Source organism: Canis lupus, chromosome 3, assembly GCF_048164855.1.
Source record: "Canis lupus baileyi chromosome 3, mCanLup2.hap1, whole genome shotgun sequence".
NCBI lineage: Eukaryota > Metazoa > Chordata > Mammalia > Carnivora > Canidae > Canis > Canis lupus.
Genome location: NC_132840.1, coordinates 49352961 through 49375109, shown reverse-complemented (window position 1 = coordinate 49375109; position 22149 = coordinate 49352961). Strand labels below are relative to the sequence as shown.

At 41.3% G+C, this 22149-nt stretch overlaps 2 protein-coding genes across 26 annotated transcripts in view; one reads left to right on the top strand and one right to left on the bottom strand.

Moving 5' to 3' along the window:
* PIGL (phosphatidylinositol glycan anchor biosynthesis class L) overlaps positions 1-8059 on the bottom strand; it is an 89089-nt gene extending 81030 nt beyond the window's left edge. Inside the window, exons 1-2 of one of the 5 annotated variants that reach the window (XM_072821001.1) lie at positions 7701-7951; positions 7070-7591 (exon numbers count right to left, since the gene is read on the bottom strand). In XM_072821001.1, coding sequence (XP_072677102.1) covers positions 7070-7307 — 238 coding nt within the window. In that variant the 5' untranslated portion in view covers positions 7308-7591; positions 7701-7951. Of the gene's footprint in view, positions 1-7069 lie in introns of all 5 variants that reach the window. The other 4 variants (XM_072821004.1, XM_072821003.1, XM_072821000.1 and 1 more) reach the window with 4 other exon arrangements.
* Positions 7813-22149, top strand: part of NCOR1 (nuclear receptor corepressor 1) — a 150201-nt gene continuing 135864 nt past the window's right edge. For 14 of the 21 annotated variants that reach the window (XM_072820987.1, XM_072820981.1, XM_072820993.1 and 11 more), the window contains exon 1: positions 8419-8639. The gene's annotated coding sequence lies outside the window, so the exon portion shown is untranslated. Of the gene's footprint in view, positions 7975-8397; positions 8640-9235; positions 9459-22149 lie in introns of those variants that run through there. The other 7 variants (XM_072820994.1, XM_072820998.1, XM_072820992.1 and 4 more) reach the window with 3 other exon arrangements.

The following is a 22149-nucleotide window of genomic DNA, read 5'->3' as shown; positions in this document are numbered from 1 at the left end:
TTTTGGGAACAAGTTCTGCATTGGGCTCCGTGCAGAGAGCCTGCTTCTCCCTCTGCTTATGTCTCTGCTTCTCTATGTCTCTTATGAATAAATAAAATCTTCATGAAAAATTTTTTAAAATTATTTTTTGTTTTTTATTGAGATGTAATTGATAAATACCATCAGTTTCAGGTATACACAAAATTCATGTTTTAAAATAGTGCTAATTTATTCCATTCTCAACAGGGTGGAGTTAATATTTAGATCATACTTTTTCAGAAATCCCAAATTTATTTGGGTATTGGTTCAGGAAGAAAAAAGTTAAATGAGACATTTTGGAGGCTGGATCAAAATTAGCTCAATGGGGAAAATGCTGAAGAATTCTTCATGGTTAAAAAGCAATATTAAAAATATCTTGTAAGTTCTGTTTTAGGAAATAAGGTGAATCAGATGTCTGCAGAGACCTTCTTAGCCTAGGATACCCGAACATATGAAATATAAGGCAAACATGTTTTAGAATGTATGGCTGAATTAGCAGGAAAGTAAGGGCTATCTTTGGAGGTCTTAAGCAATACGTAAGCATAAATCCAGACAGGTAGAGGGTACCTGAAGCCAGGGCACCTATGCCTGGTGTCCTAAAGTCAGGGGAGGAGGAAATATAGGTTGGATACAAGTAAGGAGATCTCTACACGAAGACAGGATCTTCAGAAGGCAGTATCTACAGCAGGGGAAGTAGAAGAAAACCCACTCTAAACAGAGATGGTGGGGCTACATCTCTGTCTCAAGTTCCAGAGGGAAGGAAAATAAGAAAAATGTCACCCCTAAGAATTCTTAAGCACCTGCTTGCCTTCACTTGGTGTGGCACACTGTTTTCCGAAAATAGTGACAGTAGTATTTCTAGTCCCACATGCACTTATAGAACCTTGCTGTTCTCTATCAACAGGTGGAGTCTATTTCTCTCCTTAAATCTAGATGTGACTTGGGACTGACCTGACAAACAGAATGCAGTGAAATTGATACTGCCTGATTTCCAAGGCTAGACCATAAAAGGCAATGTGGCTACCCCTAGTGCAGGCTCCCTCTCAGAATCCTTGCCCAGGAACCAAGCCACCAGGTTGTGAAGGAGCCCACGCTCCACAGATTTATCAAATGTGGATATTCTGGCCAACATTGCTAATTCAGGTAATTCTAGTCCCCAGCCTTTGCATCTGCCAGCTGAGGTACTAAGTGTTGTGGGGCAGAGACTACCATGTTCTTTGAAATCATGAGAGATAAGGAATCATTATTGCTTTAAGCCACAAAGTTTTGAGATAATTTGTTACACAGTATTACACAGCTAATGCACTTGTATTTGGGTATTGAACTTATACTAGTTTTGTGGCCTGAAAAATCTTAATCTAAAATTCTGGTTTAGAGTAATCTAAAGTGATCACTCTAAACCAGGCTGAAGCAAATATAAATCATCAAAATCTTATAAACATGGTTCCAAGAAGCATGTGCTTACGATTAAAAAAACCCAAACCCGCAATATACAGTCAGAAACAAGTCACTCAGAATGACTTACTCAAAGAGCAGAATTAGACACGTAGATTACAAAAACTAGACTTACTAGAAGCAGAAATAGGTATTTAATATATTTAAAGAAATAAAAGAGTATCAAACTATGAGCATGTAACAAGACTATACTATTTGCAAAGAGAGCCTCTGGGTATGAGGAACACATTAGAGGACAAAATTACTAATTGTCTCAATATACACGTAAGACCGTTATAAGACTATTTAATAGACATTAAAGCAGGCCAAAGTAAATGAACAGACTATAAAATCAGAGATGGGAAGACTATATTGAAAATATATCAACTTTCAAAGAAAAATGTCAACGCTCCCTATATCGATCAAAAGTCAGTGAAAGTCCAATAAAAAAATGCCAGAAAAGTTTTTTCTTGAACACGACCAAACTTATCCTAAAATGTATTTGGGAGAAAAAAAGGTCAAAAACAGCAAATACACCCTGAAGAACCAAAAAACAGAGGGCTCATCATACCAGCTAATACTGTTTAAAAGCTACAATAGTTAAGGGGTGCCTGGCTGGGGGGCCTGAGTGGCTCAGTTGGTTAAATGTCTGCCTTCAGCTCAGGTCATGATCTCAGGGTCCTGGGATCGAGCCCTGGATTGGGCTTCCTGCTCAGCAAGGAATCTGCTTCTCCCTCTCCCTCTGCCCCCCCCCCCCCCCCGTCTCTCTCAAATAAATAAAATCTCTCTTTTTTTAAAGGGATGCTTGGCTGGCTCAGGCTGTGGAACATGTGACTCTTGATCTCAGGGTTGTGAGTTTGAGCACCATGGATGTAGAGATTACTTAAAAATAAAATCTTAAAAAGACCAAACAAAACAAAACAAAAAAACCCAATCAAACCAAACCTATAGTGATTAAGACACTGTGTTGGCACAGGGATGTCAAACTAAGAGAATGGCATATGGATCACAGATACAGAGAAATCTCGCATATGAGAGGTGGAATGCAGTCTCAGGATAAAGAAGGGGCTGCATTGGTTTTCCCAATGCCAGTATCCCCCTATAAACTATTCTCCACATTGCCACCAGAATGAGCTTTCTAAAACACAGAACTGGTTGTGTTAATTCTCCACCAAATGTATTCAATAACATTCTATTATCTAGTATAGCTTTCTCCCATGTGTACATTAACAGGTATTTCAGTGGTTATATAAATTGGAGAAACGTTGGATGAAACAAAGTTAAATAGGTTATTTTACAAGACTCCTCAAAGATGTCGATATTCTAATAAGGGCTGTGAACCTCTAAATGGAGGATAGCACATCTGGCTAATGTCCCCCAAATTTAATTTAATAGCAGCTTAATGAACTAGCGCGTCTTAGAACATATAGTGGGAATCAAAATAGTTATTTCCTCAACTGACATAACCTACTAGGCAATGCGAGAGGCAGAATGGGTGTAATGGTTTAGAACAGGGAAGAGCCACAGGGCCCAGGAGTCTCTACATTCTAGCTAGTCACTTTAGTCCAGTTATTTAATCTTGTGATTCAGTTTCCATATTTGTAAAATAGGAATAACAAATTACACACACATACAAAGTTTTATATATTTAGTAATGACTATCATGGGATTGCTGATAGGATCAAATGAGGAACTAATAGCAAAATAGTGTATTTCTTTCCCCACCCCTTAAAACTGACAATGTAGTTATAATGAATTACTCATTTAAGTCCAAGACTTACTGATGCTTGTACTACAGCCTAGGACAAATATCTCATTTCCTTTTTTTTTTTTGGTATCTCATTTCCTATATACCAAGTTCTGTTTTTTAAAAGATGAGTTTGAAAGAAAACCTCTTTGGAGAAGTTTCTTTAATCTAAAACTCTGAGATGAGAATTCATGCTTTACTCCATATTATGTCCATAGTATCTTCTCTATTATGCCATATAGCTTTCACTATGTCACAAGTCATTAGCTTCCTGTTTTTCATGTTAAAATAAATTGGAAGTGTGGCTAATGTTTAATCTGTACCTTTTTTGAATGAGTTGGGGATTTAAAAATTAATAAAAAAAATAAAAGTAATTTAAAAATTACAAGAGTGCCTGGGTGGCTTGGCCAGTTAAGTGTCCAACTCTTGATTTCAGCTCAGGTCATGATTTCAGGGTCCTGAGATGGAGCCCTGCCATAGGCTCCATGCTGGGCATGGTGCCTGCTTAAGATTCTCTCTCTCCCTCTCCCTGTCCCTCCATCCTCTCTAATAAATAAATAAATCTTTCTAAAAAAGTTACAAGAGAGAACAATTTACATGGCAAGTTTGATTCAGAGGAAATGCAAGACAAAGATACTGTGTGTTTAATATATACTAAGGGCATGTTTTACATTTTTTCATTTGAAAAATTTTAACCTCTGGTTTCAACCTGCTGAAAAATAAGGAGAAATTTACTGAAGAAGCCACCGCACCTAAAGTACTTGGTATATAAAATCCAGGTTTTTCTCCTGATCTTGAAACAAATTTGTTATAATTTGACTCCCACAGTTGTAATATAAAACATAAATATCATTAAAAGGAAACAATGAGGGGTACCTAAGTGGCTCAGTTGGTTAAGTGTCTGCCTTAGGCTCAGGTCATGATCCCGGGGTCCTGGGATTGCCTGCGACAAGTCCCTGCTCAGTAGGGAGTCTGCTTCTCCTGCCCCTCGCTCTACTCATTCTCTCTTTTTCTCTCTCAAATAAATAAATAAAATCTTTTAAAAAGCAAATGAGGCTATTACCTGTATCTATTTACAATTAATCTCCTTTCAAGCACAGACTGAGAAGAAAAGTGCTTAGATCTACATTCTCAATAGATATGAAAAATGGGTTAACTTCACTGGCAACAAGATTTTGAGGGGGAAAAGTATTATACCATGAAGTAATATATATAAAAATATTAGTCAGTGCTAGACAGGGTGCTATATTAAGGCAGATACTCTTACTACCTGTCAGTGAGAATATAAATTATGTTTTGGGGAATTTGATATGCATGCAAAGCCTTAAAAATAGCCAAATTGGGACCCCTGGGTGGCTCAGTGGTTGAGCGTCTGCCTGTGGCTCAGGTCATGATCCCGGGGTCTTGGGATGAGTTTGCTTTTCTCTCTGCCTGTGTCTCTGCCTCTCTCTGTGTCTCTCATGAATAAATAAATAAAATCTTAAAAAAATAATAAAACTAAGCTTTTTAGAGCAGTTATAGGTTCGCAGCAAAATTGAGGGGAAGGTATAGATTTCACATATACCTCTCGCCCCTACACCAATGCATAGCCTTTCTCATTATCAACATCCCTGATGAGAGTGGTATATTACAATGGATGAATCCTCACTGACACATCATAATCACCCAAAGTCCATACTTTACATTAGGGTTCATTCTTGGTGGTGTACAGTCTGTGGGTTTGGACAAATGTACAATGATGCATATCCCTTATTATAATATCAGAGAGTATTTTCACTGCCGAAGAATCCTCTGTGTTCCTTCAAAACTGTGTACCCTTCTTTCCTCCCAACCTGTGGCGACCACTGATCATTTTACTGTCTATATAGTTTTGTCTTTTCCAGAATGTCATATGGTTGGAATCACATAGGATGTAGCCTTTTCAGACTTGCTTCTTCCGCTTCATGACACACACTTCAAGTTCTTCCATGTTTTTTCATGGTTTGATGGTTCATTTCTTTTTGGCGTTGAATAATATTCTATCATCTGGATGTGCCAACTTATTTATCTATTTACCAACTGAAGGATGTTTTGGTTGCTTTCAGACTTTGGTGATTATGAGTAAAGCTGTTATAAACATCTGTGGAGGGGCGCCTCAGTGGTTGAGCGTCTGCCTTTGGCTTAGGTCATGATCCTGGGGTCCTGGGATTGAGCCCCCCCACCTCCTGCAGGGAGCCTGCTTCTCCCTCTGCCTGTCTTTCATGAATAAATAAATAAAAATCTTAAAAAAAAAAACCCTAAAACATCTGTGGACAGGTTTTTGTGGGGTTTTCAACTCCTTTGGGTAAATAAGTACCAGGGAGGGGGATTGCTAGACAGTTTGGTAAGGGCATGTTTAGTTATTTAAGATTTTATTTATTTGAGAGAGCAAAAGCACACACATGAGCAGGGGAAGGGACAGAAAAAGAGGCAGACTCCATTCCAAGCAGGGAGTCAGACGTGGGCCTCAATCCTGGGACTCTGGGATCAAGACCTGAGCCAAAGGCAGACACTTAACTGACTGAGCCAACCAGGCGCCCCAAGCATGTTTACTTTTTATAAGAAATTGCCAAACTAACAGGCTCCCAAAGTGGCTGAAGCATTTTGCATTTCCACCATCAATGAATAAGAGTTCTTATTGCTCTACATCCTCACCAGCATTTGGTGGTCGTCAATGCTATGGATTTTCGCCATTCTGATAGTGCGCAGTCCACATAAATTTTTAATAAATATTAGGTAGGGGCGCCTGGGTGGCTCAGTTGATTAAGTGTCTGCCTTGCTGGGGTCATGATCCTGGGTCCTGGGATGGAGCCTTCTCTAGGGCTCTCTGCTGAGTCAGCAGTCTACTTCTCTCTCTCTCTCTCTCTCTCTCTCTCTCTCTCTCTCTCTCCCTCTCTCCCCATCTCTCCCAAATTGTACTCTCTCTCAAATCTAAAAATAAATCTTTAAAAAAATAATAAAAACCAAATATCTGGCAAAATGAGCGTAAACTCATGTTCTGTGAAAAAATATAAAATTGTATAAAATGGGATTTCTGTAAAAAGAAAAATCAGTGTAGAAAAAGAACTGTAATGACACACAACCAAATGGGAGAAGAGGTCATGGGAGTTTGTTAAAAATAGCTTTATTGAGGTATAATTTTACATACTATAAAAATTCACCCACTGTCTATGTACAGTTCAATTACATTTATACAGCTGTGCAATGATCACCATAATCCCGTATCGTGGTCAGTTTCTGTTTTCTCAGTCCACCTTTTCTGTAAGATAAAGGAGGACTTTACTCTCTGAAAGGCCTCTGGACTGAAAGTCGGTGGAATGGAACTCTAAAATGACCTATAAAATTATCTTCTCCTCTAACGATCTGACTCTCTCTTCAATTTGACAGATGCATCTTCCTAGCACCAAAGGGATGTTGAAAAGCAGCAGGAAGGTCCTGCGCTACCTTTCGTGGTAAAATATTAAGGGTTGAGCAGGCATGATACAGCCTGGATGGTGTGGCGTCCCAGAGGAAGATCCCTGTTCTTGGTCCTCTGGCGTCTAAAAAAGCTCCACAGAATAATGAGTAGAGTGGCAGATCCCCAGCGGAAGTGGAAGTATTAAATGCAAAAACGTGAGCCAGTTGTCTTGTGCGCCTCAATCCTGCTGGCAGGGAAGAGCATCAAGCGGGCACATCCCCAGACCCACCCGGGAAGCTGGCCGCCACCGGCCCACAGGCAGGGGGGTCTCTTCCGTGAAGAGACCTTCGCTGTATTCACTTAGCTCCCCCTCGGGGAGAAGCCGACTAAGTTAGGTGAGCACCTACACACCCCTCGAAGCCCCAGCTCCCCGCGCCCCGCCTACAGCCTCCTACCTGCAGAGAAGCAGAGCAAGGACAGCCGATGCCCCAGGCGGGCCAAGCCCAGCACCGTGGGAGCAAAGAACATGGCTTCATCGTCCGGGTGCGCGATCACCAGCAAGGTCCTGCTGCCATCCCCCAGGACGCCAGCCTGCTCCTGACTCTTCGTTCTTTCCCGGGAGTCCCAAACCCGGAGGAAACCCCACGCCAGGAGCGCCGCCGCAGCCAAACACAGGAGGCCCGCGGCTTCCATCCTCGCCTCCGAGGCACTGCGCCTGCGCAGGAGGAAGGCTGCCGCACATCCAAGCTCCGGCGGGAAAACGGCACTCGCGGAAATTACGTTCCGAGGTTGAGTCCGTTTTGCCCACCAGAAGCTTCCGACGTTGGGTTCCTGTTGTGGTTCCACAAGGACACCTCCCAACCCTCCTTTATCTCGTTCTCTCTACTTTAAGCAGCACCGACGATGTCTTTTTTTTTTTTTTTTTGCTTTCTCGATTTCTGAGACGAACCCTTTGGCCGTCAGCTTTTACCCTTGTCCTTACAATGGGTTAAAACAAAACACGGGTTAAAACAAAACAAAATAAAACAGCGAATGAAAAATACCCGCCCTCCCTATGTGTTGAATTCCCTCCTCTCTTTAATTCACCGTTGTGTAACTCATTTATGAACACCCGAGACTTTCTCATCAGGACATGGCCAGCCCCTTCTTGTCCGGATGAACCGACTCTTGTTTTTCCTTCTTGATTCTGGCACGTGGGGTGGCGGCTCTTCTGAAGGAAAAGCACGCGGTGCCGAGGATTTCTCTAGAAAGGAAGGCTGGGGGGCAAGAGAGAGAGAGAGAGAGACTCTTCACAGGCTCCTCCGACGGGTGACTTTAGACTAGGGAGCGACCTCATGGGCGAATCCGCACCGCTCGATAGGTCAGCCAGATCCCGCTGCGAGCTTCAGCCGCAGCCCTGGAAACTGTCGTGGGGAGGTGGCCGTGCACCCCGCGGGCTCGCAGCGCCGGGGGCCCTGACTTCCCGGTCCCCGCAGCCCGGGCCCGAGGAGGCGGCCGCCGCCGAGGAGGTGGGGCGGGGGGCTCGGGTCCCTGCCTTTCCCACGCTCCGGGCGAGGCCCCGAGCGCGCGGGAGCCGGCGGGCGGCGCGGCCGGAGTGCGCGATGGCAGCGCGCTGGGTGCGGCCGGGCACGGCGCGGCCCCGGCCCGTCTCCGCTCGAGGGGACCGCCGCCGTCAGGCCCGAGGGACCGCCGAGGGGACGAAGCGCGGGGCGCCCCAGGAAGCGCGGCCGAGGTAGGAGCGGCGCTCGGCCAGGGGAGGGAGTCGGTCTCCCAGCCCTCCGGAAGGAGGCGGAGCCGGCGCCGGAGCCGCCTCAGCGGCGGCCGCCGGAGCCGCGGGGGAGGGAGAGGGGTTGAGTCAAGATGGCGGCCAAGGTGGCGAAGCAGCAGCGGCGGCGGCGGCGGCGGCTGGAGTGAGCTCCCGGCTCGCCGCGCCGAGCGAGGTCCCGGGGTAGGGACGCGCGCCGGGGCCGCGTCCTGCTCCTCAGGCCCGGGGGCGCGCCGGCTCCCACGCTCCGCCAGCTCCTGGTGAGTAGGCCCCGGCGCCCGCAAGCCCCGGCCTCCGGGCCCCCGCTCGCTCCGGGGCTTCCGAGGGCTCCGCGGGGCGCCGGCCGCGGGGAGCGGCTCCTAGGCCAGGCGAGGGGCGTCGCGGGCCCGGTGGGTGGGGACCCGCCGCAGCCGCCCGGCCTCTGGCCCTCGGCCGCCCGGGGGCGAGTCGGGCGCGGCGGGGGAGCTGGGGTTGGGCGAGTGGAAGAGGCTTATGGAGTTTGGAGGAAGAATGGGCTGCGGCCGGTCGGCTGTCCTGTGAGGAGGGGGCGTGCGGGCCGCCCGGGGAGCCCAGGTGGGGCCGGCGCAGGTGGCGGGCCTCGGCCGGCTCCGAGGCGGAGCGGGGGGCTGTCTGGGGAGCGTGCGCGGGCTTCAGGGAGGGTGACAGCGATGGACAAGTGCGTGAAGAGCAAACTAGTTCACCTTCCAGCCGCACCACTTCGGGGTGTAATGGCGAAGGGTGGGCAGAGTGCTGGAGAAGGCAAGAGATCGGAGCCCTGGACCTTCTGCCTTTTATTATTGCCGGGTTACTGTGCGAAGTCGGTGAATTCTCTCTCTCTCTCTCTCTCTAAGAAGAAGAGGGGCTTGAGAAACTGGAATTGAGAAGCCGGTGTGCATGGAGAGGAGACTGAATTCTTCGATTTAACTGGGTTAGGTAGTCGTTATTGAAGGTGCGGATGGGAAGGCGTGATATTTGCGAAAAGTGGTTGCTCAGGAAGCGTCAGTTTTCTTTTACTGATGTTGGTTGCGTGGTCAGGAGTGCCACTTCAACGGAGTTCACCTTGGAGAGCAGTGGTAGAGGTAATTCTAATCTTTGGGATTAGTATATTCACCTGCCTCAGATTTGCTTTCCTAATGATATCCTAATTAATACTGGAATTTGCGTTCCTTGTGCGTATCCTGGTGAGGCAGTGATGAGAGGCGGAACGCTGAGCCCCAGAGCAACAGGCCCGGGATTTTAAAATGCCTACAAATACTCATTCATTCGTTCAACGTTATCTTGATCGATAGCTGCTGCTGATAGGTCACATGTGTTTGTCCCTTGCATAACTGAAGAGCCGTTGCCATTGTTTAATTTTTAATAGTTAAAGAAATATCTTAATGTACCCTTTCATAAAGATACGTATTGGATGAGCCAAGTGGCCTGGGCTCGGGAGCAGATACAGAAATTTTAGAATCTTATTTAGAAGTGGGCAAAGATTATGGAAGAAATAAACAGAAGTTGTTGGAGGAAGATATAGTGGTTGTATTCGCTCATTCTGTTAAATCCGGTGGAAGCTTATTTATTTATTTTAATATTTATAGTACACAGTTGCCTTGCCTTGCTTTAAGCACACCTGTCCACCGAAATCAAGGTTAACACACGTGTATATATAAATAATATACTTACATACATACATAAGGATGGGACTACTTGCAATACCAAAATACTCTTTCCTTTTACAAAAGGCTTGCCATATGTTGAACTGCTGCCTCAGAAAATACAATACAAAGAGTCCCGATTCTTCCTTTTACTATGTGACATTTTGGAGCAGGATCAACCTTTCTGTGCCTTCGTTTCCTCATCTGTGATAGTAGGAAAACATCCACTCTTCTAGGGTTGGCTGCTGTGAGCCTAAAAGAGTTAATAGTTATGAAATTGCTTTAAACAGATTGAAAAGGTTATGTTTCTGTGAGGTAGTAACAACTTCCTTTGCGCTCCTGAAGTGCTTATCTGCACATCTCCCATGGCATTCACACTTTCTACCTTGTATTTAGATATTTACCTACCAGTTTTATCTCCTTTTGAGGTCAGGATAGGCCCTTCTTAGATTTTATCTTTACATATAAGGCACTGTAGGATTTTATTTTCTGTGTAGGGTATTGACACTGCAGATGTTTGTTGAATGAAAAAACATTGTATTCTAATTAGAAAAATGTATTCACATTACAACTTAACTGCATAGATCTCTTATCTGTTATGGCATATCTGTATAGCTGTAATTCCCTCCACGGCCTTTCAGGAAGATATATTTTTGACTGAGTGTCTTGTTGGATTTAATTAGACAGTAAAACTTAAGTATTCGTTGTACCCACATAATTTTTTAAAATAAAATGCTTGAAAATAACTTAAGTTTCTTTGAATTTAATTGAATAAAAGCCAGTTCCAAAACTAGGAAAATGTAGTTAAGTTTTTATAAGCTTTTTTTTTTTTTTTTTTTAATTTGGGAAGTGGGTAGATTTTCTTGCCATTACTGCAGTAGGAAGCAAAGGCTTTTGAATAGTCCAGAGACTCCTGTAAGTAAATGTCAGGCTATTTGTTACTCAGTTTTTTTTTGTTTGTTTGTTTGTTTGTTTTTATTATTCAGTTTGAATGGTATTTTGTGATCTGTCTTAAATGCAATTTCAAATTCATATTGATAACCTGGGAACCAGAGAGGTCTAGCATGGTTAGTTACTCCTTTTCTTCTCTTCAGATGTTGCATTTTACTGGAATACATTGCAAAGAAGTAATAAAGCTTGACCAGAATTTATTTTCTGTGGGCTTATTTGTTGATTAGAGATTCATATGTGGTTCATTCACTTGTTTACCTGGTGTTGTGTGCCTTTTATGTTCAGGGTACATTACTAAAGGCTGTAAAGGTATAAGGTTGAGCAGATGAATTATGTGCACAAATAAGTCAGTCTCTAGCCTGATATTTTGTCCTTTTCAGGTTTGAGGATGCAAAAAGGACATTTAGATTGATGGTTAGGGAAACATTTTATTTCTTCTTCTGTCAGGACTTCTTAGGAGTATTGAAAAGCTATGAAAAGCTTCTGTCATGTAGCAATAACTGTATGTAGGGCATCTGTTTTTTATTTCGTATTCTTGTGGTGGTTGTTTTCCTTGAACATTTTTACTGTTCTTCTACCATTTTTTCTACCCTAGAAGCTTCTGTGGTCAGAATATTACTTGGATAGTCTTCAGATACAACATACTTTTTTTTTTTTTTTTTTTTTTTTTTTGGTTCTCTTTGCATTTGAGAATGAGACCATACAAAGCCATGTTAATGTGTTAATGTTCCTGTGGAGTTCTTCAGTTTGATTCCTTTATGTGCTCTGCTGCTTTTACTTAAAAGTGATCTCAAAAACAAAACAAAACAAAACAAAAACCAAAAAAAAACTAAACTTAATTGGTTAAAATAAAATGCTAATAATTTATAGAATTATAGGATGTAGAGTCATAGATCATCTAGTCTTGTTTTACTCCTGAATGGACTGAGGGTCACAGATGTGAAGCGATTTGCCTAAATTGTTGCAGTTGGGCAGTGGTGGAATCCAGTCTTCTGATATCCAGTGCAGGACTCGTTCCATTACACCATCTCATCCATGGGATGATTCAGTGTGATGATTGACAATTAGAACAAAAGTCAGCGTGGATGGGGAATGAGAGTTTACTTACTCAGCTTAGATATTGAATTTACCTTAACTTTAAATTTCTTCAATGAAAATATAGTTTTAAAAAGTTAGTATTGATCTACATGATCACTGGGAATTATTTGCTTACTTTTAAAAAATATTTTATTTAGTTATTTGACAGAGATAGTGCAAGCAGGGGGAGCAGCAGGGAGAGGGAGAATGGAGCTCCATCCCAGGACCCTGTGATCATGACCTGAGCTGAAAGCAGATGCTTAACCGACTGAGCCACCCAGGCACCCTGGTTCCTTCATTCTTAATGTATCATGATTATCTTCTTAAACAAAAATGTCTTTGAGGTTGTCTGGACCTAGCGATATTTCATGGAATTGAAGTATTACAATAGTAGAAATTGTATTAAGTTGATGGTTAGGAACCTCTGAGATCCAAACAGGTTATTTTATAATTTAGCTATTGCTTACTTCATTTACTTTCAACCTTCTGGATTTTTTTTTTAAGTATATGAGAGACTTCATTTGTTAGAAGATTAGATAAATAGCATGAATATGAACTGTATTAATGCTGTGTTGAAAAGCACACATGTATTAGTTTTCTATATGTACTTATGCCATAAAATTTATTTATTTTTTATTTTTTAAGACTTTATTTATTTATTTATTCATTCGTGAGAGACAGAGAGAGACAGAGACACAGGCAGAGGGAGGAGAAGCAGGTTCCATGCAAGAAACCCAATGTGGGACTCGATCCTGGGAATCCAGGATCAGGTCCTGAGCCAAAGGCTGATGCTCAACCACTGAGCCACCCAGGCATACCCATAAAATTTATTTTAAAGAAAGAAGCGTATCGTTCTTTTCACCTGATATCCTTACATGAGTACTGAGTGTGTCATATTTATTCCATTTGGGCTGTTAGATAATATGCCTATTTAGCTTAATGTGCCTTACTCTTCTGAAATCTACATCTAAACCCTATTTTTTGAGGGTTTAGTCACATACTACTTTAGCTAGAAAGTCTTCCTCCTATTCCCTCTTCTCCAGAGATACATATTTCTCACTTTGGGAGTCCTTAATGATTTTCTTATGCCTCTTATAATACCACATTTATTTATTTATATACATATCTATTTAATCTCCGCTAGACCATAAGCCCGTTGTGGGCATGTCTGTATCTCATGTCTGCTCATATTCCTAGAATAACACTGCACCCAGGAAAGTGTGTAATAGAAACTTGTCAAATGCATAAAAAACCTAGCTGCTAGAATTACTTGGTGCCCATGTTGGAAAAAGCTGGTTGATACACCCTTTGGAAACTTGATGAATAGTTCATGTTAATTTCAAAACAGAAATTTACCATTGTCAGTGAGACACTGATAATTTGTCAGTTATTAAAGCATTTAAGAAAATATTTTTGTCAGCCTAATGAGATTTTGGGGGAATGAGAAAGTAAAGATGGAATTGGTTTATCTGACTGTATTTCCAGATAATGTTAGAACAAGAATATATATATTCAACCCTACTCTGTGGGACTTGTGACCTTGGGCACATTACACATTACAGGGGATTTTGGAGTAGTTTCAGTGGCAGGAAAAAATTGTGAATTAGGAATATGAGGTAGTTTGTTTATAGGATTATTGAAGAATACCTTTGAAGGGTTAGTTCCCTTTGAAAGAATAATACTGATTAGTTTTACATCAGAAATTAAATCTTTAGTCAAGAGCAAAGGAAAAGTCAGGATGACCAAATTACTTTAATTCCCTCCCCCCCTTCCCCTCCTCCCAGTGTCACCTGAGGAATAACACTTGGGTTGGGTATTTTGTTTTGGTTTGGTTTGGTTTGGTTATATATTAATAAACTGATATCAAACCAGAATAAGTTTAGGGTACATTTTTCTAGGAAAATTTGACACTTCGTTTTGTTTTGAGGGTCACCTTTCTGGTTACAGTTCACCTCTCCCCCCCCCATACTTGTATTTAACTGACAGATTCCTCTCTGACATTTTTGTCGTCATAGTTTAGAGTCAGAGTAATCTGTTTTAGGCAGTCCATTTCCTCTGGCAATAGAGTATAGATTTTAATAACTTGGAATATTTGTTTTAAATTGTAATCATCGTGTCTTTGAGCTCCTGTTCAAAGAAGTTTAACTTTGTATTACTTTTGATTAGGTTCTTTTAATTCAGTTTTGAATTACAATAACTTTTATGTATTTGGAATTAACCCAAAACTTGTGCTTTCTAGGAGTTACAGCCTAAAGTATACACAGTGTAAATATACCAGATGTAGGGAGTATATAGTCCATTAACTCTATGTGTGTGGGTGTGTATGTGTTGGGGGGAAAAGGGAGGGAGACAGGGGAGGAGGGAACTGAACAGAGCAGGAGGAGAAGGTGAAAAGAATTTTGTATATTCACACAAAACCATTTTACTGAGTGAAGGAGGATGTGTTATTTTAGAATCTTTGTCTATCATCTATTATAAGTAATATGTGTTTTACAGAAGTACAATATAGTAGTATATAAAGAAATTGAAAGTACCACTTCCTAGATATAATCTTCTAAGTGTTTGTTGCATATTCAGATCTTTTTTGGTGTGTGTAATTTCCTGTATTATAGGATTGTAACATATTGTTCTTTTATGTACAACTCTTCTATGTTGGTGTATTTAGAGCTACTTCTTTTTTTTTTAATTTTTATTTATTTATGATAGTCTCAGAGAGAGAGAGAGAGAGAGAGAGAGAGGCAGAGACACAGGCAGAGGGAGAAGCAGGCTCCATGCACCGGGAGCCCGACGTGGGATTCGATCCCGGGTCTCCAGGATCGCGCCCTGGGCCAAAGGCAGGCGCCAAACCGCTGCGCCACCCAGGGATCCCTAGAGCTACTTCTATCACTAATGGCCACATAGTATTTTGTTTATGAAAATACCATGATTTAAATAATTTACAGCTACTAGTGATTTTTGTTGTTTTGTTTTTTCAGAAATACAAAGCTGAGGTGAATTATTTATTTGTATTTATTTTGTATACTTGTGCAAGCAGCTTTGTAGGATAGATTCCAGAAGTGGAGTTGCTATTATCTGAATAGTGTACGTTTGGAAAGATATTGATAACAAGTGTATCAGTATGCCCCAAACCCTGGCCAGTACTGGATGTTAGAAATGAAAACATTTGACAATAAAAAGTAGGGGGGTAAGTGATTCTAATTAGCCTTTATGGAATTTTTTTATGAGGGGAGTTGTATTTCTTTTATGAATTGCTGCTTTTGGCATTTTTTTTATGGAGTTCTTGGTTTTTTTCAGATCTGAAGAGCTCTTTATATATTAAGGTATTCACTGTTTTCACACCTGTACACTCCCCATCCCCCACGCACAGCTGTTCTTTTGTGTGTGTGGTTGTTGTTGTTGTTGTTTTTAAATTTTTATTTATTTATTCGTGAGAGAGAGAAGAGGGAGAGGCCGAGACACAGGCAGAGGGAGAAGCAGGCTCCATGCAGGGAGCCCAATGTGGGTGTGTGTGTTTTAAAAAGATTTTATTTATTTGACAAAGAGCGCAAGCGGGGTGAATTATAGGCAGAGAGAAAGAGAGATGCATGGGGGAGGGGCAGAGAGAAGGAGAGAGAATCTTAAGCAGGCTTAGTGCTCAGCAAACGGAAGCTCAGTCTCACAACCTGGAGGCAATGACCTGAGCCAAAATCAAGAGTTGGACACTTACAGGAGTGAGGTACTCCTCTTTTGTGTTACTATGCAGTCAGATATATTCATCCCTGCTCTGTGGGTCTTGTGACCTTGGGCACATTACCTAACCTCTCTAAGCTTTAGTTTCCTTATTTTTAGATTGGAGATAATGTAAAATAACATGTAGTGCAGTGGCTGACACGTAGTAAGTAAATAATAAATGTTAGCTGTTTTCATTAGTAGTCTATATGTGGCTTCTGGGTTTCATGCTCTACTTAGAAAAGACGTCCTTACTCTAAAATTTAAAATATTCACTCATCTATTAAACTGAAATAAAGTGAGGAATATTACTGTATAGCATGCTATTACTTGTTTTAAGAGGAAGAGGAATATTGACATATTTACTTGTATGCTATAGGATATTTCTGAAATGAAATCCAAGGAACTGGTAACTTTGGCTGTTGTAAGAACTGAGTGATTGAGGTGTACTTAAATGAGAGGAAGACTTTTGACCATATACCTCTTTTTATTTTTATTTTTTTTTATGATAGGCACACAGTGAGAGAGAGAGAGAGGCAGAGACACAGGCAGAGGGAGAAGCAGGCTCCATGCACCGGGAGCCTGATGTGGGATTCGATCCTGGGTCTCCAGGATCGCGCCCTGGGCCAAAGGCAGGCGCCAAACCGCTGCGCCACCCAGGGATCCCTCTTTTTATTTTTAAGACAAAGAAGTACCCAGATTCTAATTGAATACTTTATTTTTTAAAAAAGATTTTATTTGGGACCCCTGAGTGGCTTAGCAGTTGAACGTCTGTCTGCCTTTGGCTCAGGGTGTGATCCCGGAGTCCTGGGATCGAGTCCCACATCAGGCTTCCTGCATGGAGCCTGTTTCTCCCTCTGCTTATGTCTCTACTTCTCTGTCTCTCTCATGAATAAATAAATAAAATCTTTTAAAAATAATAGAAAGATTTTATTTGAGAGAGAGAATAAGCAGGGGAGAGGCAGAGGGAGACAGAAAAGCAGACAATGCTGAGCATGGAGCCTGCTGCAGGACCTGATCCCAGAACCCTGGGACCATGACCTGAGCCAAAGGCAGATGCCCAACTGACTGAGCCAGGCGACCAAATACTTATTTATTTTCTTTCTTTCTTTTTTTCTTTTCTTTTCTTTCCTATTTTTTCACGTCTAAATTTTTTTGATCCATCTGGAATTTATTTCTGGTATGGGGAGTGAAGTAGAGATATATTTTGGGGAAATATATATGTACATATTTTCTCCCCCAGATAGCCAGTTTTGTGAGCACCACTTAGTGAATAATTCATCTTTTGCCCCACTGATTAGATTTGCAACTTTTGTCACTTACTAATTATGTTTGGAACTGATTCTAATTTACTATGTTTTTGATCTCATATCCTTTAAATTGCTGTTGTTTTATAATTTCACTATTTTTAAAAAAGATTTACTTATTTCAGTGAGTGTGTATACATACATGCACATGGGCATGCATAGACACACATGGGGGGGAGGGGGGGACAATGGTGAGCAGAGGAAGAGGAAGAGAGAACTCCCAAGCAGAGCTGAATGTGCAGACTGATGGGGGGCTTGATTTCACCATGATCTGTGCTGAAACCAAGAGTTGGATGCTTAACCAACTGTGCCACCCAGGAACCCGTGTTTTATAATTTTAAAGCTGATAGAGTTAGTTACCTGTTAACTACTCTTTTTTTTTCAGACTTTGACAATTCTGGTCCATGTATTCTCCTAGCTGAATTGTAGCATTATTCTGTGAAGCTCAGTAAGACATCTTGCTGAGATTTTTATGGGGAATGCTGAATATTGATTGGAAATACTGAATTTATAGGTTAATTTTGGAAGATTGACTTTAAGTACTTCCTCTCTTTTTGTTCAGATAGACGTTTTTATGTTCTTCAGTACTTCAAACTTTCCAAATAAGTTCTATCCATTTCTTCTTTTGTTCAAGAAATACAGTAGGGAATCAGTTTATATTCTAGTGGGGGAAGACAGTATAATGAAATAAAATCCATTTCAGGTTATGATTAATTTACAAAGGAACAGAAAGGTTTATGTGGTTAAGAGTAACTGATGGGAACCCACCTAGGGTGGTTGGACAAGGCATTTCTGAGATGACATTTGCACTGAAACGGTAAAAGTTACACGAGGAGTCAGCCCCTTAAATGAGCCAGGAAGAGCATTCCAGGCGGAGAGTAAAGAAGGACAAAGGCCTGAGGCAAGGCAGGTCTTGGCGCAGGATGAAGGGACTGGAAGGAAGCTCATGTTGCTGGGGCCTACTGAGCAATCAGAAGAGGAAGCAGGCCAGATCAGGTGGGGCCTTGTGGGCCAGAGTGAGTCGTTGGGATTTTATTTGAAGTCCGTGGTAGCCCCCAGGGTGTCTTAACCTTAAAGAGTGACATGTTCTGATTTATGGCTTAAAAAGATCATATGACTTTTTAAGTAAAGAAAAGTATTGAAGTGGGAAGTCCAGTTAGAGGTTTCTTGTAGCAAGAGGTGAGTGTGGGGTAATGGAGATGGAGAAGCATGGGAAGCTTGGGATGGGCATCCAGAAGAATAGGACTTGCTGTTGGAATGGGTGTTTTTGGGAGCTAAGCACTGTTAGGTGATTGGGAGGCCTTGTGAGCAAAACAGAGATGGTCCCTGCCCTCACGTGCGTCTGATGGCTTTTTTGTATAGAATTCAATAAATGTTAAGTCAGTTGCTTTTCTTCCACCTTATTGTGGTATATGCCTTAGAAATAGTCTTCATAACCTTTAGCAACCTCTGTTAGTGGGTCAAAGGGAAGCAGCACAATATGATCTCTAAGAGATCTGTCTCTGAGTTTAAAAAAAAAATTACCTTGGGGAAGTTACTTAGCTCTCAAAAGCCTTCATTAGGGATGATAATGGAACTAGTGCTTTAGATGAGCTCCTTGCAGACCATACTGCCTATTACATAACAGAGGCTCGATAAATGGTAACTTTAAAAATTATTCCCCATAGGTGTTGTCTTATCTATTAATTCTGAAATATATTCATTTCTTTTAGTTGCTGGAGTGAATATTGCCCAGAGAATTAGTTCAGTATAGTGCAGCTGTACCACAGAGCACTCAGTTGTGTTGTTGTCTGCTACTGCTGTCTTGGGAAACTTGTTTCTCACTTCATCTACAGTGAAAGCAGCATTTTTTGTTTTCTAAGTTCAAGAGTTGTTTATTGAATGTCAGTATTCTTAGATTAATCAAACAATTATGCCTTTAATGTATTTCTTTCAATATCATAGTTGATTGGAGGTGGGATAGTTGAACCTGAAATGCCTTTTTTCTTTAGTTCCCATTCATCTGCCTTCTAAGTGAGATGTAGTAATGTTGAAAGAGCCTCCAAGTAAAATAAATGCCGTGTTAATGGCATTTCCCTAGAGTAGCTCTTTGTTTGTTTCTTTGTTTAAGGGAAGAATGCTTTAGTTTATTTTACAGGAGAAATCTAGTCCAGTTCAACACCTCTTTGACTTCTTAAAAACTGCGGAATCCACTAAGGTGATTTCTAGGGTCTTTGCTGGAGACTGGCCTCTGAGATGGGCTCAGGAGGTCCGCTTTCTTTTTTTAAAAATATTTTATTTAATATAGTTTTATATAGAGAGAGTGCATACACACAAAGTGGGGGAGGGGGAGAGGGAGAGAGAGAAGCCCACTCCCTGCTTGAGCAGGGAGCCGAACTTGAGCTCGATCTCAGGACCCCACGATCGTGACCTGAGCCGAAGACAGATGCTTAACGCACTGAGCCACCTAGGTACCCCAAGAGGTCCGCTTTCTTTAAGTCATGGCCAGTCTAGAGAGTCTGAGGCCTCTCCTTGTTTAAAATACTTTTGGATTTGGACTAGAACAGCGCTGCTTTATGAGAATTAGTGTGACCTGATTTGTCTCCATTTAATAACTAATATTTTGTCATCTGCAGTGTCATAGAAGCCATTCTCCTATCCCATACTTTTGTATCAAAAGTTTTTATTTTTTGATTATTTAAAAGAAAATTGAATTGTGTATTTTGTAGGGTCCTTTTTCTGCTTTGGTAAAATATGGGCTTCCCCTCTGTTGTGACCCTTGGTGGATTCATTCTTGCTTATCTGAAGAGGCATTTGCAGTCCCTACACAGTGAAGTATATTTTTAGCTATTTTTTCCAAGATAGCTTAGGCCACCTTGAAAACCTATCCAAGTACATTTTGGTTATGCAAAGATTGTAGGCCAAAAGCCAGGAGTTCCTAGTGAGAGGGGATTGGATTTTTTTTTTTTTTTTTTTGAGGATTACATAGGAAATTTTGTTGTTGCAAGTGGAGTTTCCTGTTGAGTAAATTGATAGATGTCTTTTTTACTTTAAGATGGGAAGATTCAAAACATAATTTAAGTAGACCAATTTCATTTTACTGTATTTTATTGCCTGTTTACAAAATATAGAAGGCTAGTTTGAAGTTTATTCATAAAATTCAGATGAAATGTGGGGCGCATTGGTGCCTTAGTGTGATAAGCATCCAACTCTTGATTCCAGTTTAGGTCACGATCTCAGGGGTCGTGGGATCGACCCCCTACATTGGTTTCTGCACTGAGTACGGAGCCTGCTTAAGATTCTCTCTATCTTTCTCCCCCTCCCCACTCCCTCTTCAAAGGAAAAAAAAAGTTCAGATGAAATGTGCCCTTTTCACGTGTAATAATGGCATTTAATATATTCTTATCCTATTATGCTGTTATTCATGTTTATGACATGGAGGGGTTGTGCATAAAACCTTAACTGGGTTTCTTAAACATTTCACGGGATTTTTCTATTTCATGAGTGAAGAATGTAACTAACCCTGAGGTGATGAGTTTTCATGCTAAAGACTGAACTCAGAATTTGAAACTGCCATTTAAGGTTTCCTTTTCCCCTTCAGCCTTAACTTGAAACTGGATTCCTTTGTCTTGGTGAGCCCTGACTAGAGTGAGGGCAGAAGACAGGACTTGGTTCGGGGGTACTAAAGAGGTAGCTTGGGAGGGTCCCCATTCTCACTGAAGAGGAGTTTTTCTCCTCTGTGGATTTTATACATTTGGCTTCCACGTAAGATGTTTGAGGAAAGAATCTGGTAAAAAACAAACAGCCATTGCTCTTAACTATTACTGTGTGTGTCATGAGTAAGTTTTGAGGAAGTCCTAGTAGTGTCCAAGCTGCCCCTCTTGTGGCCAGGAGTCGAGCCTGCTTTGATTCATAAATTTGTATACCAGCAAGGGCTAATCTCTGATTTTGCTGATATTTTTTTGCCACCTGCATTGGGCTGATAATACCTGACTCTATTTTATTTTTGTGATATTCAGGTTAAACTTCTTAAAATCACATCACAAAACTAGGATATCATGAAGGATTCCTGGCAAGAGGGAAACACGGACAAATCATATTTGAGTGAAATTGAATATAGGTTTTAAACTCAGGACTCATCATTGCTGAAAATTAAAAAAAACACAAACACCACCAGTACTACATGGATGTCTCTTCATATAGACCAGTGTTGGAAAAAAATTGGATGACCTTGAGCTAAGATCTTTCCTTTTGCCTCTCCATTCCATTTATAGCTTTATTTACTTAAGATGTCTGAGTTGGGAGGAGACCTCAGAGATAGATCATGTAAGCATTTCTTTTTTTTTTTTCCTTAAGTTTTTTTAAGCAATCTCTGCACCCAGTGTGGGGTTCGAACTTAAAATCCTGAGATCGAGTGTTGCATGCTGCATTGACTGAGCCAGCAGGCACCCCAGATCATGTAGACATCTCTTAGGGGTGCAGAGTATAATTACTTGGAAAACATTTATAAAATATTGTGAACACTCATGTGAAATACTCTGCAGCAGTAGAAAAAATGAAGAAGCACTATGGCCTCATGAGAATGATTGGTATATTGATTGAGAAAGATTAAATAATAAAAGGCTATATAGAACAGTATATATCTACTATGCTACCATTTGTGTAGCGGGGGAATTGTGTGTGTGTGTGTGTGTGTGTGTAGGATATTTCTAAAGGATATTTTAGAAACTAGTAATTTTGGTTGCCTTCTGGAAGGACAATGAGTAGAAGCTGGGGAGCCAGGGTGAGAAGCTTTTTTCTTTGTATTCCGTGGGTACTTTTAAAAGCTCTAAAATCATACAAAATAATACCTGTTTTCAAAAACAAATACCATCACCACCAGGAACGTCAGTGCTTTTCCCCTTCTACCTGGAGCACATGCAGGTTTATAGGAGGGGAAAGCTGACCAAGTAGTTTTAATGTGCGGCATATTGCATTGCTGCAATAAATACCTTTTGTATGTAAGTACAGGATGTGTGTTTATCTTTAGAGTATGTGTCAAAATTGCTGGGTTGTAATGAGGATGGTATTTCAGATCAACGTGGAAAGATAGATATATTCAATAAGGG